We start from the raw sequence: 18,193 nt of genomic DNA, 5'->3' as shown, positions 1-18,193 counted from the left end.
AGTTAAGTAATAAATTATACTTCTCGCATTCAGGGAAAGAACAAACAACTGAACTAAAGCAAAATTTGGTTGTAAATCTTTATTAATAGAAATACATTCTTTCTGAAGGACTAAAATTCAGTAGTGTAAGATCCATGACAGCTTGCACTAGGTACCACAATTTCACAGAGAAATACCATGTATGAATACATACGGATTTCATAACAGAAGTTTAAATGCCCAGTGGAGAAATTAAAGTATAAAAGTGATCCTTGCTGTTCTATTACTCAGCTAATTCAATCCTTTGACATACTTCAAACATAGGTACAGTGTGTGCTATAGTGAAATATCAAGTGTGTAAATAATGCTCGACTGTCCTGAGTAAAGTAAGCTGCTCTCTCCATTGAGTGGGAGCCTCAAGTATCCCAAAAGAGACGTTACATCATGCCTCCTGCTGCCAGGACACAGGTTGTGAAACGCAGCGTGGAGCTTGCACCAGTTCTTTGTTAAAAATCTCCTCATAACACTATTATTGCCTTCCCTTTACAGTAACAATCACTGGGTCCATATCACAAACAATAAACTGTTTGTTACCTTTAATATAGAAAATAATTTTCTAGAGGATTTATACTGTTTTACAGTAGAAAAAGATTAATAGTAACTCGGCACTAAGCTAATCTCAATTTTGGTGCCTGTTCTGGATTGCTGGCATTGCTCTGCATTGCCCTGGGAGCAGCGGCAGTTACTGGGAAGCAGCCTGTTCATAACCACAACACAGTTTAGGGCAAACTTTTACGTTTTCTAAACTGGATTAAGGAGGCCAGAGGTGTCTGGAATGAACAACGGGAGGCTAGGTGTGGAGGGCATGCTAGAATTAAGTCAACTGAAACACAGGTTTCCAGGTGAGAAAGTAAATGACCTGGAATGTGGAGGGGAGCTTCTCCTTTTTGTTGCTGCTGCTGTTTAAAGCAACCATGGAGGAAAGCGATCTCCCTGAGATTTGATACACGCTATCAAAATAATACATGGTTTATTTGACCCACTACTCCATCCCCCCAGGGCCAGGCAACAGCACATACACCACCTGCTCAGCTGCAGCCCTGAGTTTAAATAGAAAAGCAATCTTTGCTGCCTTTCTGAAGGCTGTAGGTACAGCAGTTACAGCCTGGCCAGGAACGATCAGAGGAGCCCGGTCTCCCACAACAATTCCACATTTTCCCATTGCATGGGTGGGATGGAGTTCTGCTGGGGTTTGTTTGCATGCTAGGAGAAAGCTGGTACCTACGTTTCCTTATTTTGTTACGTTTCAGTGCTTGCATTACCAACCAGGAAAGCATTTCTGACCTTGTCATAGCGACAGCTTCCTTTCCCCAGTGACTGGATAAGGATGTGTGGCTACAGGAATGCTAGGATCCACGCAGCGCTCCTATTCTGTTAAGGCTAAACTACAGCCAGACTAAGTTGGTAGCATTTAAATCGACATTAGCAACTCCCAGTTTTAATTCTGCTGCAGAAAAGGGGGTATGTGCTGAGCAAGATTACCCCAACTGTTAATAAATGCCCAAAAACTGTTCACAGCGGTCTTGGACTGCTCCTCCTGCCATCGGGATGCACCCTAGGAACAGCACGGGCCAGCTAACAGTATATCCCCGCATCAGAAGCCCTATCTGCATGCAATATTGAAAGAGCAAATACCCAATTAAAAGATAAACATTATTTCTATTTAGTGCTGCTCCACTGTTTATAAGCATATTATATGCAGATAATAGGATTTCTTTCTAATATGGTAGTTGACAGGATACAAGTTTAAATGTTCAATTGTAAATGCCATGCACACATGATTGAAAGGGAACAAAATACGGTATATGGGAATGTTATCTGAATTCACTATGAAATCATGAAATCTAGCGTGATCATTTAATTTTACAAAATTCTTTACATTACAGTGGGTAAAACCATAAGAATTAGAGGCTTATCTTGTCATTGAGATAAGTTAGGTAAGAAAGCATTGCAGTCCTCCTTTACTTCATCTTTCTCTTCTTTGGTCCAAGGTGGTGTTTCCTTTGCTTGTAGAGATGACGGAAGTTTACAAATACCCCTGAAAAAAAAGCAGTGTTTAGGTAGGACATTATTGCATCTTTTTAACACTAGACAGCCATCCCAAATTAAAAAAAAAAACAACAACAAAACCAAAACAAAACACCCAAAAAACAAACCAAAACCCAACCAACCAAACCAGCACACAAAAAAAAGCGCGATGGTTTAAGGGTGTGCATAGCACTGAAAGATAATGCAAATTTTTTCTTGCTGGTGAGGCAGGAGTTGCTCAGAAAGTTGGTCTGTCACTTTTAAAGAGTTACAACACCGGCTGTGCAGAGCTGGGGAAGGATCAAACAGGTATTTCAGAGTGACACTCGATTAAAGGTATTCTTTTAAGCAATGTCAGGGAAAGGGAGAAATCTAGTGAGATTCAATTTAAAACTCCAGGTTAGGTTCTACTTAGTTCCGCATACCCAGACATACAGGGCGTGCATACTACAAAGTTAACTTATGTTTAAATACGTAACAGCAGAAACCAAATAGGTATCAAGCAACATTCTTCTTTAAATACACTACTAATTAAAGAACTTTCTATATTGCTTCCTGGATAAATATGACTTCATGTTGCATTAGTGATTATAATGCAGTTTAGTTAAACATTGCTTTAATCTGGAATTATGTTTAGATTTCCACTATATCATTCCAAAGCCCAAATGCTACGTAAAAGGTGAAATTAAGTACACTGAAGTTATAAATAGATGTAAAAATTATTCTTTTAACCTGAGTGATCATTAGATAATGCCAACTCGTTACCAAGGTCTCCTCCTCAGGGGGCTAACCAGTGCTAGTTGTAGGTGTGTTCCCCTCCATCTCCGACAAATTTACATAAACAAGCAACAAGGCTAATGCTTGACCTCAAGCAATTTTGTGTTGCCACGATCCCCAAGAAGCAGGAATTTAATTTTCTTCAAACAATATTCTTATTCAGAGGAAACTGGCCTTTTTATATCAATAGCGAGAAATACAATGAAGTATCTTACCTAAAAACAAGGCTATAAGGTATATTTGAAGCAAAAATGAAAACTGAATTGTGACGTTCAGTGGATTTGGCAATCCCAGGCTAAATTTCCCTGTTTCACTGAAGATTGGAATGGATTGAACGATACAGACGGCTGAAAGCAGAAGGCCACATTATCAAACAGATTAAATATACAATTGCCCCACACCAACATTTTCAGGATATTCCCTTCTTATTTGCTCTCTCTAATTATACCAGTTTTAAAGCTTTTTATTTTTTTTGTAAACATGCAGTATGATGGAAAGCAGACACACTGTTCTCGTACACAACTGTAGCCTGCAGAGCCCCCGCCAGCTGTATTTCCCATGCAGAAATACGCGCAGCAACACAACAGGCATCGTCATTCCTGCGCTCGGAGTTGGGCAAAGCCCAAGCCTACTCCTGGCTCACAGAAACAGGTTCTGACAGGTACGATTGCACCACGTTCCTTACAGCTAGATGCTGAGCAGTGATATGCTTCTTAAATAGATAAAAATTTAAAATAATCCAGATCTGTTAAGACAGAAGACTTCAAAGCAGCAAGGGAGCAGAGCCCTATCTGGGAAGCACGGTGCCTGTCTCCGAACAGGCTGTGCTGCTTTCAGACGCAGAATCGGCCTCTGCCTGTCCCGTGCAATGATTTACAAGGTAACATCAAGATCTGAGAGCTGGTGTAAACCCAAGCTAGGCTGACCAAGTAGGATCTAGCAGACAAAAGCAAATACAGGGGGACGTAAGGATCATCGTCCCGTGCCGCTCACACGGACCGCGGTGTGCTCTTGGTCAATTTGTTCACGTAACCTTCTGTTGCCTTTACTTTCCTCTCCAGTGGCCAAAGGGAAGACTTCACGTCAAATTGAAAAAAATACTTGATTTGGTAAGAAAGACAAAAATGCTTACATTTGGTTCAGCTCAAAGCAAACATCTATTTATCTGTTGTTCTATTATTTTTTAGTCCAGCAGCCGAATCAAAAATTTAGTTTGTTGTTTATTAAACTGTCTTTTTTGGACATACCTTCTGCCAAACCTCCTAAAGGGTAGAGAGGGATCCAGGCAGTGTAACGGAGCCAGGTTAGTGGTTTCCATTCAATACCGATGCATGAAAGCATATAATATGGATACCTAAAACCAGTTCAGTGTGAGAAGAAACAGACGCTATTTAAAATGGAAGCTGCTACTAGAATTAGTCTTGCATATATCTGCTGTATGGAATAGTCAACGTAATTCCCAAACGACACAAGAATATTCAAAACTTGTTCCCTACGGATCAGGATGGACACACCTTTATTTGGCTGTTTACAGCACTAATGCTATTCTGATCATATGGATGAATGCAACTACCTGGCTTGCTTAATAAACCTTTCAAAATACTTCTTTTGAAAGAGAAACAGCATAGTGCAGCTCACTTAATGGAAATCCAAAGCAAAAGGTTTCCCCAGGTGCAGGGCAGTATTATTTTCAGACTCCAGCCTTGTCCAGCTTTTGGCAGATGGAGCGACCTGGGAAGGCTGCGATAGTCTGGGACTGGAGGAGATTTTACCCGCTGGGACGCTACAGCCGCTCTTCCAAAAGGTACAAAGATCAAAGTCTTCTTTAACGAGTTCTTGGGAACAACCGCGTTATTCTGTACACACCTGCTAGAAGACTAATCCCACAAACCTGAATAGCTCAATGATACTCCAGAAATAAAATACGAAGAACACCACAGGTTTGCTCTGCATTTCCTCTAAGCTTCCGAGGACAACAAATAAAATAAAGTTTCTTCCAAATATCTGTTTAAGGAAACAAATTAAGGAACGGTCACACTCTTCATTAAAAGAAGGAGCCAGTCCTCACTGTTGCAAACCCGCAGGATATCTACTCCTCATGCCTGAAACACACGCCGAGCACACACTCACCGCAGCCGAGCTGCGACCCGCGGGCACTTTGCTCTGTGTTTAGGTGCAATCCGAGGGACCTAATTATCTATCCTCATTTTTATGTCCAACCACCACAACCTGGATAAAAAGGGCACTGGAACCAAATTAACATCGTGTACTTTTCATCATCCACTTCTTGCTTTTGCTGTTGTGAAGTATCTTACCTAGGTGATGGAAGGAGACACAGCTAAGGCTGGGAAACCCAAATTCCTGCCTTCGGAATAACGTATTCCCTAATCCAGTGCCACTGAAGTTGTATCAATTATCTTAGCAGAGCCTCAACGCTTGTGTAAAATATTTACTTTAAAGACGGGGGGAGCAAGGAGAAGAATCTTAAAATATTACCTGCACTACAGCAGGTATCAGCGGTGATCTGACTAGTCCTATTAGTGAATTCATGATCTCCATCACTGCCAGGGTCTGACAGAAATACATCATGTCAGCAATAGTGTGAAATGTGTCATAGAAGGAATCTGTAAAACACAGGAAACCATTTTTAGAGAACAAATGAATTTCCACGTTCAGGAAGCCGGCGCGGCGGCATAGCTTTTGGTAACGGGATTCTAGTTGTATTTCAAAAAAACATTATGCGTAATTATATAACTTCTTTATAGGCCTTACCTTGAAGTCACCACGGTTAGGGCAGGATCGGTGCTCGAGCGCCCCGTTTCACACACAGAGGGATCAAAAGCTATTTTGGTAATTACTTTACCAAAAAAAAAAAAGCGATAGCGCTGTATCTCAATACAGTGACTCATTCTTGCTTCAAAACCAAACTATTCTGCCCACCTCATTTTCAAAAATACTTAACATTACAGTGAGCGAGACATTTTGCTCCAACTGGTCTCTTCAGAAGTAATCTTGGCAGGGTACAAGTGTCATTCACCAGAATACGCAGTTGCGGTTCCCAAGAGGACGGTATTTTCCTCTCCTTGACACTGTGATGGCTTTTGAGAGGCTTTTGCTGTGCGCTTTGGTGATGTGTTTATGGGTTTGTTTCCCAAATATGTCTTCCTTTAAATTTCACTATTTAGGAAGTATTAAAAACAACACTAAAACCCCAAACTAAACCCCCGCAATGTAAATAAAATAACGCTTATTACTTGCCTTTGCCTAAGATGAACAGTCGTACTGTCATGTTCACAAAAATCCAAGAGAATCCCAAAAACTGTACAAGATTATACATGATTAAGTATCCCTTCTTCAGGTGTTTGAAAGCTAAAACCAATAATAAACACATCAAGTGAGCAGAGTACAATGGTAACGCTTCCGTGGAGAGTACAGCTGCAAACCAGGCTTCTTACGAGACTGAAGCTCACAAGAAAAAGGGAAGCTATTGATTGCGATAAAAAGATTGCTGTGAGCACTGTGGGCTCTGCCTGCCTTTACCATCATCTGCTAGAACTCAACTCTTGCTAGTCAGGTGTTTCTAAATTCCTTGGAAACTGCAGTCTGTTTTTATTACATTTCTAAACAGCTCACAATACAAACATCCGAGCATGTCAAAAGATGCAACCGAGCCAGTCAAAATTACTCCGTAAGAGTTGAGATTTGCATTTAAGAGCAACAGCAGCTTTCTGAACCCCACCTTACACACTAAAAACGTACGGTTACTTACGGTCTTTTGGGACTCTGGATTCTATTTTCATTTTGTTAATCTTTTCTTCTTCCTTAAGATGAAGGATAAAGTTTTAAAGACTGTTACTGTAATTAGCAAGTGATTTGTTAACTATACTACTGGAAAGCTAGCGGGTTTAAAACTCAGCTAAGCAGCCAGGTGCTAGAGGGTTTACATTTTCACCTCCATAAACCAGCACATCCAGAAATTATGGTACAGTAAAAGCTAGAGGGTGTTAACTAGTTACCCTGCCTTCGCTATGGATTTTATTCTAGTAATTAGATGCTTTTGCTGAAAAAGCCTGCTGTTTTCGGTATTAATTCTCAGTTATTATTGTTTCTTAGAGCTGTTCCTTAAAACGTTCCATGACCCACCAGTGACCTGAAGGGAACTGAGAACATCCCGCCCGGGCTCTTTGCCTGCCCTTCACCGCCGCTTTCTGGCTCCTGGCATTGCGGCGGCCCTTTCTCCTCCGTGCTAAGCTCAAGGGCTGTGGAGGGGAACAGGGCAGCGTTTGTTGGAAAACAGATTTGCAGAAACATGGTCTCTTCAAGTCTCTTCCAAGATGGTGTTGCACCTCCCCGCTGCAGTAAGCTGCTCGAGCTCACCAGATGGTGGGAAGGCACCGCCGGGGCCAGCCCCGTGGCTCAGGAAAGAGCCTTGGGAATCCCGGGACCAGCGTCTCTGGGCTCTGTATGGCACATTGATTCAACCTTCGTACGGATCAGGACACAGGGGTGCAAGCCTTTGGCTGCAGACCCTGCCCAGCGCTGAGCCAGCACACAGCCACCCATTCAGATTCGCCCTGCTGCTCTTTCTAGCCAGAAGCGTGCCAGAGGGCTGGAGCACCTCTCCTGTGAAGACAGGCTGAGAGGGTTGGGATTGTTCAGCCTGGAGAAAAGAAGGCTCCAGGGAGATCTAACTGTGGCTTACGAGTGCCTGAAGGGGCCACAGGAAAGATGGAGAGGGACTGTTTATCAGGGAGTGTAGTGACAGGACAAGGGGGCAATGGGTTTAAGCTGGAGGAGGTTTGATTTAGATTAGATGTGAGACAGAAATTCTTTACTGTTAGAGTGGTGAGGCCCTGGCACAGGTTGCCCAGAGAAGCTGTGGCTGCCCCTGGCTCCCTGGCAGTGTTCAAGGCCAGGCTGGATGGGGCTTTGGGCAACCTGGGCTAGTGGAGGGTGTCCCTGCCCATGGCAGGGGGTGGGACTGGATGGGCTGTGAGGTCCCTTCCAACCCAAACCATTCTATGATTTCTGAATTCCTGCTTACAATGTGAGCCGTTTAACCAATTCTACATGGGATCCGTATGAAATAGCAGCAACAATCAGCATGCCAGGCAACTCCAGGTAAACGAAGAACACAAGCTCGTGTGCAGGGGAACAGCTACCCTTGCTTTGCAGTCGGCAGCACAAGCCACGCGTGCCCACGGGACTGACCTTCTCCTTCAGTTCCATTTCAGCGTCTGATTCATCTAACCAGCGGTCAAAGTCAGGAGTGAGGAAGAGCGGGCGCTTCTCTTGCTTGGTGAGTCTCTCCCACCAGTTACTCTCTTTTTTCTGGACGGTGATGTTCAGCTGCCTTTGAGTCACCCTGCAGACAGGCTGAGGGCAGACAAGGAGCGTACATCAGCAAAAGTCCTGAGAAACAAGCTCTGAGACCGAGCGGATACCCAGGCTCTCCTTCTCAAGGAGGCAGGGATGACATGGACTGCTGCAGCACAAGCATCTCTCTGCTGCCAGTTGAAGATGGCAACTATGACAGCTGTAGGACTTGGTAAGGAGCTTGAAAGCCCGCTCGTACTGCACAGCACCGTTGTGTCCCACCACAAAGAGCTAGGACAGACCCTAGCGCTAGCCTGCCCAGGCAGAACCCATGATCTTGGCTTCAGATCTTCTCGCCTTTAGTACTGTGAGCCACCCACTTCCTCTGGTCAGTGGTAAAAATAACACTACCATCAGCCACAGGTACGTGTCCAGAACAGGACAACCCGTGTGACATCTGCTGCAGCGAGGGGAAGAGCTAACTGCCTTCGGAAACACCCAGATGACGGTGAGCGGACAGACCCGGCAGCATGGTCACTGCCACCCCACGAGGCCTCTCTGCCACGGCCACACTCTGCGTAACGGCAGCCCAGAACCTCTCCATCCTTACAGCCCACAGCACTGTCACCTTGGGTGCCCACCCTTGCTGCCACCATGGCATCCCTCCGCACCTCATGCCTACGCCAGGGTGCTCTGCACGGGACTGCCTCTCAAACCAGCCGAAACTGATGCAGAAGAGCCACAAACCTCGCTCTTAACTGCGGCCGTTACACCGGCACCGCTCTGTCAAGGCCGTCTGGATGCTCCTAGGACATCTGAAGGCCGTAGCTGTAATTCACAGCTACCGACGGCTGGTCCTTGCCTGTCAGAGGCTCCATCTCTCACTGGTGACCAGCCAGCAAGAGACACTCATGGTGCACATCAAAGCTAAAAGAGAGAACGCCGGACTGCAGAACTTCCTAGTCCTGACCATCTGTAAGTCAGACAGATTTCTGAGAGCTGACTCTCCTCCAGCTCCTCCACGGTGACTCAGAGTGACCAGACTTCTGGCAGGAGGTTGCCCTGCAGAGGCGAGGGCTTGCCTTCCAGGCCTGGCCGCCCGCACAGCCCGTCTCTGCCACCGCAGGGGACACACACGGGCAGCGGTGGGCTCTTCTCCCCACACAGGCAGCTGCCGCTTTACGGGACCGATGACAAACTGGTACCAAGAGACGTTAATTGTCTGCCGCTCAGTACCTGGTAGGAGCCACACAAGAAACCTGCCTGCTAACAGACCCTCGAAATTCACCCTCCGGCGCTCCCCTCCCTTGCGGAAGCAGCAGAGCTGAACGGCGGCTCGCAGGCTGGCTGCAGCTAGCCCCGACAGGCAGCCAGCGACAAGCAGCACGAACCCGAGCCCAGAGTTTTCCTGTGCCCCCCGACAGCTTTGAGAAGAGCAGACAGACTGCACAGCCTCCCGCAAAGAAACACGGAGGGGCTGCTCTTCCAGCCAAGGTCTCTCCTATCGGACTACAACAGCGATTAAGAAAAGATTTTGCAACAGAAGCCACAGGGTTATCTGCACTGGAAACCTAAGAAATCTGCACGAGCCAGAAGCACCAGTTCTCATCTTTTTTTCTTTTTTCTTTTTTTTTTTACGTTGGGACGCAAAAGGAGCCAGGAAACAGCACACTGATACTTTGCAGCACGGCGTTCCCCTGCTCTCCAGTCAAGGTTGGGTTGCATCAGACAACGGGTTGCCAGATTCTCCCATTATTTTGCTGCTTTAAATCCTTTAAAAACTTTACAACTACTATTTACCAGCTGATACACGTAAAGCCCTGTTTCTATTAAAGCTGACCCACGCAAACACTGGGTCCAGTGAGGTGATTTGCATGACAGCAGGATGGTGGCTGAGGTCCGACGGCTTTTAGTTTGCAGCAGTTACAGAATCACCAGGAAAATTTGAACGGCGTATTGTGAACTTTACTTTGAAAAGTAAAAAATACCTACTTTAGGCTCAACCGGTTCTAGGAACTCGATCTGAAATTCGTAGATGTTGTCACCTTTGGCACCATGACCCTGAGCTAAAAGACAAGAATTAACTGTCAGTGTGCAAAGGACGCTTTATACAGAGAAATATTCAGCAGTTATTTACGGTGCTTCCCCCTGTCTTGCTGGGAGGCAAGAGGAAACCACACAGTAACAGGGAAGACACAAAACAGCCCAAAATATTGCTTGAAAGTGCAGTCGCTGGTGTCAGCAGCTAAAGCTGCTGTGACTCTGCGTAGCGCTGGAAAAGGGCCCTCGCTTGCAGGAAGGCAACGCGTGAGCTTCCAAAAAAGAGGGGCCCAACAGGTTGCTCGCGGCTAGCTTGAATCCGATTGGAAATCCCCTGTGCCGGACGGGCTTTGGGGGATCCAGCCTCCGCACCAGCAGCACCCGAGGAGGCCGGTCTCTGGTGGGTCCACAGCAGCTCGACGTGGGGAGCCCCCTCCCTGCGGCCAGAGGGCGCGTTCATCTCTCATCTCCCGCAAAGGTGGGTTTTGTCCCTGGAAAGGCTCCGAAAACCGGCATGCCGAGTTTAATTTCCACCTTTCCAGACCGTAAATTGATCCCGAAGCGAACGCGATGTGCAACAACACCCGATCAAATGGCCCCGGCTGCGGTTCAGCAGGGAGGCAGCGTTTCCTACACAACCCATCTTAAAGAAAACCACCAAAGAAATGAGAAAATCCAAATAAAATCAGCTACAGCATCTCCTCAACGCTGCCCGGACAAGCCAACCAGCACAAGCTCCGCGGTGCTGCAAGGTGCAGCTGCTCAGCTGAAACGAACCCACCTTTTAGGAAAAGATCTGCTTTACCTTTCAAATCGAGCGCTAGCTCCGATGCGGAGCTTTGATAACGGTTACAAACCAGGTCTTTGTGAAAGGGAAAATTGGGGCCGGTTATCTCCGGGGTTGACACAGGATAGCAAAGCCGTATGGAAATTTCGCTGATATTTAAATACGGGGAGGTTGCGGGGAGGGTTTAGCAGATAAGATACAACCCGCTATCGTTACTAGCGCTGCAATACAACCATTTGTAGATGGGTGCGTGGCACCTACGCGCCCGGCACCCTGCACGGGACCGGGGACACCGGGGGCTGCGGGGACACGGGGGGCTGCGGGGGGCAGCGGGGACACGGGGGGGCAGCGGGGACACCGGGGGGGCAGAGGGGACATGGGGGGCTGCGGGGACACGGGGGGCAGCGGGGACACGGGGGGGCAGCGGGGACACCCCGGGGCTCTGCTCCCGGGACTCCCGCACACCCGGGCGGGCCAGGCTCGGGGAGCAGCAGCCCCCCCCCCCCCGCCGCCGAGGGACGGAGCCCCTACCTCTGAAATGCAGCACGTTGTCGGTGATGGCGATGTCCGGGTTCTGCAGAAAGAGAAGAAGCGTTAGGCACCGTGAAACGCGGGGCCTCGCCGGTACCGTTAAGCCTCCCGCACCGCTCCCGGCCCCACGCCCACTCAGCACACCCCGCCGGCGCGGAGCAGGAGCGGGAGCGGGAGCGGGAGCGGGAGCAGGAGCAGGAGCAGGAGCAGGAGCAGGAGCAGGAGCAGGAGCAGGAGCAGGGCAGCGCGGACGGCCCCCCCCCCCCGCCGTGCCCCCGGCCCGGCCCCGCGGGTGGGTCCCCCCTCAGGGGGTGGGTGACCCCTCAGGGGGTGGGTCCCCCCTCAGGGGGCGGGGCCGCCCCCGCCGCTACCTGTACGTCACTCAGCTCCACGCGCAGGTAGAGCTCGCGGTGCCGCTGCGCCCAGTGCACGTGCGGCCGCAAGCTGGGGCCCGCCATGGCGCGCGCGCGCGCGCGCCGCTCCGCTCACCCTAAGCGGCAAAAAGGCTCCCCCGCGCCTGCGCACAGCGCTCACCGCGCTCGCGGGGGTGGGCGGTTCCTACCGCGCCTGCGCACAGCGGTGCTGGGGGGGGGGGGGGGGAGAAGGAGAGGGGATGGCTGCCGCGGCGGGGCCTGTGACCCTGTGCTTCTCCCTGGGTCCCCGCCGCGTCCCGGAGCTCCTCCCGGGGCCTCAGATGTCTGCCGGTGCATCCCCTCTCTCCCCTTACGGCCCCTCGGAGCCTTGTGTGCGTGTCCCAGTCCGTGCGCGGCCTCCCCGTGCCCTCCCGTCGCCGTGCCAGCCGGCCGCTCGCCTCAGAGGTGCCGCCGGTGTTGGCCGCGATGGCAGCGACCTCGGTGAGAGAGCACGTCAGGTATTTTAACTGAACTGGGACGCCTTCCGGGCACGGTTGACTCTCGGGCTCCCTCGGCAGCTTTCTACCGCGTGGGCCGTCAAATCCCTCAAGCGTACCCTGCTGCCACTGCCCCCGCAGGGGCTTTGCTGTGGCGGTGACCCCCGTCCTCCTCCCTCCGTGCCGCTGCTCTTCCCTGAGGGGCGGCCTCCAGCAAGGGCACGGAGAGCTGCTCGAGCCGCCTTAGCCATAAGCCAAGGGGGCTGGTAAAAATTTAGAAAATCCCCCGCCTTCTGTAGCCTGCCCCATGACCATGTGCCCCAGCCTCTTTAAACTCGGACGTTGGAATTACAATGTGCCCCAAGACCTTACTGCTAATAACGATAAAAAAGGGCAGTGCTGATTTTGGTGATGCTTTCAACAAGGTCACCTCTCTCTCTACTACAAGGGAGAGATGGGTCATCCCATGGCCGCCCGCATCGCGCTGGCGAAGTTCATCCTCCCGTCCTCTCCCTCCCAGCTTCAGGGCGGTTCCTCGCGCTCCCGCAGAGGGTTTTCTGTGCAAATCTCTGCGTCACGTCGGTAAGAGACAGCGGCTCCGGGCCTCAGCCTGGTGCTGAGCAGAGGATTTCCAACCTCTGCCAAACCCGTGGGGCCGCAAAGCCGCTGCGGAGGGATGGGCGAGCTGTAGCAATAGTTGCCGGGCTGCTTTATTTTGGAACGCAAACCCCACGTACCCTGAAGGAGCCAACAACCCCGGAGCAGTGTGTGGGAGACGGTGCTGAGCAGCTGGTGTGGGAAAAACAGCCGTCGGGTCTGTGTGTGACCTGGGCCTTCTCCCTGCACACGCATTTAGGAGGGGGCACCTGCAGCAAAATTATTTTTTTTCTGGTTTATGGTGGATCAAAACAGACTTTACCTTTACAAAAAATGGCTTTGCTTCACAAAGGGAAATTCAAATGTATAGAACCATTTTGCTGCACTGGAGTCTGTGGCTGCCCTGGGCTCAAGATGCGTTATTAGCAGCTGGGAATTTTATTATTTTTTTTTTTTTCTGTGGGAAGCATGTCAGTGTGGAAGTGCTAGTTTTTTAGGGGGAAACCCCCTGAATTTTGAAACTGAAGGATCCCCGTGCATGGGCGTTTGCACGACCTGACCCCCGTGCATGGGGTAGCGTGTGTGTGCAAAGGGTAAAGTGTGTGTCCCGGGTCCCCGCGCACGGCGTGACACGCGTGTCCCGGTGCACGGGGGAGCGTTGCACATCCCGCCCCTTGGCTCCCCGCGGCGCGGTCCTCCCGGCCGGCAGGCGGCGCCCTCGTCCGGACCCCGCGGTGCTCGACGCGGCTGAGGCGAGTGCGGCAGCGCCGCTTCCTCCCCTCCTGCAGGGGGCGCTGCCCCTCCTGGCGCGGCCCGGCGGCCCCTCCTGGCGGAACCGGAAGCGGCCCGGCGGGGCGGCTCGGCAGCATCGCCGCCGCGGAGCGCCGTGAGTACCGGGGTGGGTGAGGCCCCTTGGGGGGCCCGGGGTTCCCGGGGGAGGTGACCTCCTGGGAGCGGAGCCACCGTTTCCATGCTGGGGGAGCTTCTGGTATCCCGTGGGGTGGGAGGAGGAGGAGTGGGCTTGCCCCGGGGCGGCCTGGCTTTCCGCCCCCGGCCGGGCCTGCCCGCTGCCCCCGGCGGTGGAGATCCTCTTCTGGGGTCTGCCTGCTTCCTCTGACCTCGGCGGCACGGGCAGACCCGTGGCCATTCACCCCGCTGAGGCCTGACGTGCCCCGCCGGAGCACCCTGTGGATACGAGGCGTCCTACGGCGTTGCAGTGCTGGAGGGTCCCCCGGGCTGGTGTGAGGGATGGGGCGGTCTCTCTTTGTTGGGTGCAGGAAGGTGGAAATAAAACGCTTCGCGTGGCAGAAGGTGGCTGCGGTAGAGATCCCGCAGCGATCTCCTGGGAGGCAGATCCTCGTGTTACCCTGGACTAACATCGCCTTGCCGGGTGGCAGTTCTCACTTGTTTGCTCGTTAAAGTCTACCGCTCTTCATTTTCTGTCTCTTTCCTTGGGAGGGGAGTGCGAGAAGGAGGTCGGGTGAAGACATACCAGCGTCTGGGTGTAGGTGGGGAAAGGAGATTTTTCTTCGTTGATATTCTGCAAATTAGATAAGAGTTTTCTGATTCAGGATTGAAGTCTCATTCTCAGTTTCTAATGCTGTCTGAGCAGAGCGCTGTTCTGTGTATGCGTTTGGACTCTCCTTCCTGTTTAACTTGTGCCGTATTTTTGTGTTGTAAACAGCTCAGAGAGAAAGACCCGTGTTTGTTGTGTTTGTCTTGTCAAAGGTGGAAGTAAACTTTCAATCCAGACTTGCCCTGCTTTGCTTTTAGCAGTTTGCATTAAAATGGGTTTGATCCAAGGTGTAGGTGGTCTCTGTTTCACCCGACTGTGACAGATGTCTCAGCTATCTGGAGAATCACAGAGAGCCAGTCCATCCAGGAGCATTACTTCAGGCAGCTGTGCTGCCCAAGCCTATCCCTTGAGATTAGGTGGTTCTTTAGTGCCTGTTTGCTCCATGGGAATACTTTATTTAGTCTGTATTAATGTTTTTGTTAGGCTCAGGCCACCAAGCTCTGCCCAAGCAGTGTGCAGAACAGTTGTGCAGCCTTTCCATTCTATATATAGAAACAAGCTGTCCTTTTGAGGATTGACAATCCTTACACCTTGGTCTCTCCAGTAATGAACTATGTGGTGGGGGTTTAGAGCTTGGATCCTTTTGGAGCAGCCCTCAGATCTGGGATTTACAGTGGAAAGACTCCGTTTCCTCTTGCCAGACATCTAGGCTGTTTATTCCAGCTCAGATCTGCTTTGTAAAGCTCAGCTGACTGCAGGAAGATGTATCTGCTAAATTAACAGCCTGTTTGGGAGGGTAAGGCTTATGCCTATTTGGAAACTACTTTTTTTCACTGTGTCCCCTGATGATATAATAGTGATGATCGTTGCTAGACCCTTCTGAGCTTTGTTTGAAAGAAGATGCAAACAAACCCAAGAAATTATAGGAGAATAATGAGAATTAAGGGCATGCAGGTGCCTAGGCCCATTGTGTATGGCCTGGTGGTTCCAAATCAACTACTAATCTTGGTTCTTCTAAGCAGTTGGTTGTCCCAGATCTTACTACACTCCTACTCATCCCCTGTTCTGATACCAGTGTGGTGAGGTGATATTCATGCAGTTCACAGGCAAGAAGCAGCAGGTAGGAGCTTAACAGGGAAGGATTTATCCACTTCATGAACTGAGTAGTTGGTATGGGGGGGTGGGGTGGCAAAAGCAAACAACAATAAATCTGTGTGGCTCTGTGAAGTTCTTAGTCCCATTCTGAAAGGCTGAGTGATGGCAGCCTGTTTGCCACAGCAGAAATATCTTTCTTAGTTCTCTTCATTCTGCTGTGGGTTTTTTTTTCCCACATGAAATGGTGTTTTTCTTATAGCGCTTGTGCTGTGGTGTATTTTGGGAATCTGAAGGGAATGTTTGCTGGGCTGCTGGAAGGGAATGCTGAACCTCTGCTATTCTCTTCTTTCAGAAACATGCAACATGGCAGCAGCCATGGAAACTGAACAGCCGGGCCTTGAAATCTTTGAAACTGTGGGCCGTGAGGAGCAGGTCCAGAGAGAGGAGCAGCCAAAACTGGAACCTTTCTATGTAGAGAGACATTCCTGGAGCCAGCTTCGGAAACTTCTCACAGATACGCGGAAGTATCATGGGTACATGATGGCAAAAGCCCCTCATGACTTCACGTTTGTGAAGAAAAATGATCCTGAAGGACCTCATTCCGATAGGATCTACTATCTGGGTAAGGTTGCTGCGACAGCCTGTGCCTTAACTAAACAGTCACTGTGGAGGCTGTTCGGGTTTGACTGTTCTTGAGAGCTGGATATTTCTGGCAGTTAAACCAGACTGGATTTCAGGCCAGATTGGCTGGTGTAATGTTTCATTAAGACTTGCATTTTAATGGTGTGGTTGGAGGTGACCCATTAGGCCTGTTGGAGCTGGAAAAGAACTGTGAAGTGTCTTTTGGGACGTGTTTCCTAGCTGGGAGGAAGGGTTAAGTTGGTTCAGTCTGTTTTGTCTCACTCCAAGTATGATATCCCTTTTCTGAAAGGTGTGTCAATTTGATCTCCTTTCTCTTAATTACAACTAGTGGGTAGAACCTTTTTCTCTTTCAAAGTTTCCTTCTAAAATAGATTATAGATGTAATTTTGAGAGTCCTTTGTGCCTCGGCTGCTGATGGAGTAGGTTTTCCAGGGATTCTGGAGGGAATAAATAGCACTGTAGGGCGGGGGCAGCTTAAAGATTGTTTTTCTCAACATTTTTGGTCTTGATAATGAAGAATGTAATGTAATTTATTGTTCTTGGCCTCAGTGCCTCACTTCTGCATTGTTTCACTAATTAGTGTTCGCTTGATATATCTGCATTTCTAAGTTGCAGCTGTGCTTGAAGTGATTTGGCACTGTAAGTAATACTGTAAGCAACCTTCTGGGTGGCTTTTTGGAGCGAACCTTGTGGTAGAGGAATGCTTTTGTCAAAAGCTACACTAGCTGAACATAAGTCCTTGAAAATCTGGGTTAGGAGGTGAAACAATGGCCAGAGCAAAGGCCTAGGAGCCAGAACCGTGTTCAAGCCACGTTACTTGCTGTTCAGGGTAGTTGGTTAAGCTCTGATTTGTGATTCACAGAGTTTTTGCCTGTGCTGTGCAGTGACATAGTCAGAAAGCTGCTGATCCGTCTCTTTTTTTCCCCTTTTCAGAGGATGGGGGTCATAATCCTTGAATGATACTGAGTTCAAGCACATTGAGGGTGGATTAAGGCTGACCCCAGCCAAGATGAGCTCTGCTTTCCTATGTGCCACTTCCTGAACTATAAGTCAGATGTGGCCGTCCCCGGGGGACATCTGGCTCCCTCTGGGCTGATCCCCGTGTGCCTTGGCAGGAGCTTTCAGAAATCTGAATAGCACTGCGGGAGAGGAGCAGGAAAGGGACGTTCAAACCTTCCTAAAGACATGTTATCTTTGAAACACAAGCTGCATCATGAGGTATTCCAGCCAGGGAAATTAGCAGAAAGGCCCTCCTTAATTTTAAAAGCTTATAAAATAAAAAGGCCCTCAGCCTTCACAAAGACACAGATATGCTTCAGGCAGCATGGAGTAAGCCTGGGTGTATTTCCTTGTTCTCTGCCTTCTCCGTGACTTGCATTTCTGTGAAGCAGGGAATTAGCAGGGAATTCCCAGAGCAGGGCTGCAGTACAGACACTGTCAGTACCTTCTCTGGTAGGAAGGGATTGTGAAAATGTTTCTTAGTATCCTTTGAGAGTGTTTGGATTATTAACAGAAAGCTAATACTCTTTTTTTTTTTTTTTTTTTCCTTCTCGCTTTCACAATAGCAATGTCTGGAGAGAACAGGGAGAACACGCTCTTCTACTCTGAAATTCCCAAAACCATAAACAAAGCTGCTGTCCTGTTGCTTTCCTGGAAGCCCCTCTTGGATCTTTTTCCGGTGGGTCATGATTTTTTTTCTTGCTTCCTGACAGCGTAGCGAGTACACAGGCTTTGGGGTTACACCTATAAGCCATCATTAAAATTTGGAGTTTATTGTCTTAAACGTTTTAAGATTCTTCTTGTACTTGGCTAACTCTGTAGCCATCTCAAAAACAAGCACAGCTTTCTCATCAGTGTTTGGAGTTACAGCCTTTGTGCGTCATAAAAACTGTGTGTGCTGGATGATTCCTCCTTTGCCGGCAGAGATTGCAAGTGCTAATTTGCATCAGATTCTCTGCTGTGAGATCCTGGGGCT

General features: G+C 49.2%; 2 protein-coding genes across 6 annotated transcripts in view; one reads left to right on the top strand and one right to left on the bottom strand.

Moving 5' to 3' along the window:
* Positions 1-64: 64 nt before the first annotated feature.
* Positions 65-12,063, bottom strand: HACD3 (3-hydroxyacyl-CoA dehydratase 3). Its single transcript, XM_075763993.1, has 11 exons — positions 11,890-12,063; positions 11,519-11,561; positions 10,153-10,226; positions 8,056-8,220; positions 6,614-6,665; positions 6,103-6,213; positions 5,341-5,468; positions 4,736-4,848; positions 4,092-4,198; positions 3,060-3,191; positions 65-2,077 (listed from the first exon to the last, which is right to left on the bottom strand). The coding sequence occupies exons 1-11, from the start codon at positions 11,974-11,976 to the stop codon at positions 2,001-2,003; spliced, it is 1,089 nt and encodes a 362-aa protein (XP_075620108.1). The 5' UTR covers positions 11,977-12,063; the 3' UTR covers positions 65-2,000.
* A 44-nt stretch (positions 12,064-12,107) lies between these two features.
* DPP8 (dipeptidyl peptidase 8) overlaps positions 12,108-18,193 on the top strand; it is a 29,794-nt gene continuing 23,708 nt past the window's right edge. The window contains exons 1-3 of one of the 5 annotated variants that reach the window (XM_075763986.1): positions 12,108-12,389; positions 15,929-16,198; positions 17,784-17,896. In XM_075763986.1, the coding sequence (XP_075620101.1) occupies positions 15,940-16,198; positions 17,784-17,896 (372 nt within the window). In that variant the 5' untranslated portion in view covers positions 12,108-12,389; positions 15,929-15,939. Of the gene's footprint in view, positions 12,390-13,731; positions 13,864-15,583; positions 15,602-15,928; positions 16,199-17,783; positions 17,897-18,193 lie in introns of those variants that run through there. The other 4 variants (XM_075763984.1, XM_075763985.1, XM_075763989.1 and 1 more) reach the window with 4 other exon arrangements.

This window comes from Balearica regulorum, chromosome 12, assembly GCF_011004875.1.
Source record: "Balearica regulorum gibbericeps isolate bBalReg1 chromosome 12, bBalReg1.pri, whole genome shotgun sequence".
NCBI lineage: Eukaryota > Metazoa > Chordata > Aves > Gruiformes > Gruidae > Balearica > Balearica regulorum.
This window is presented reverse-complemented; position numbering and strand designations above follow the sequence as displayed.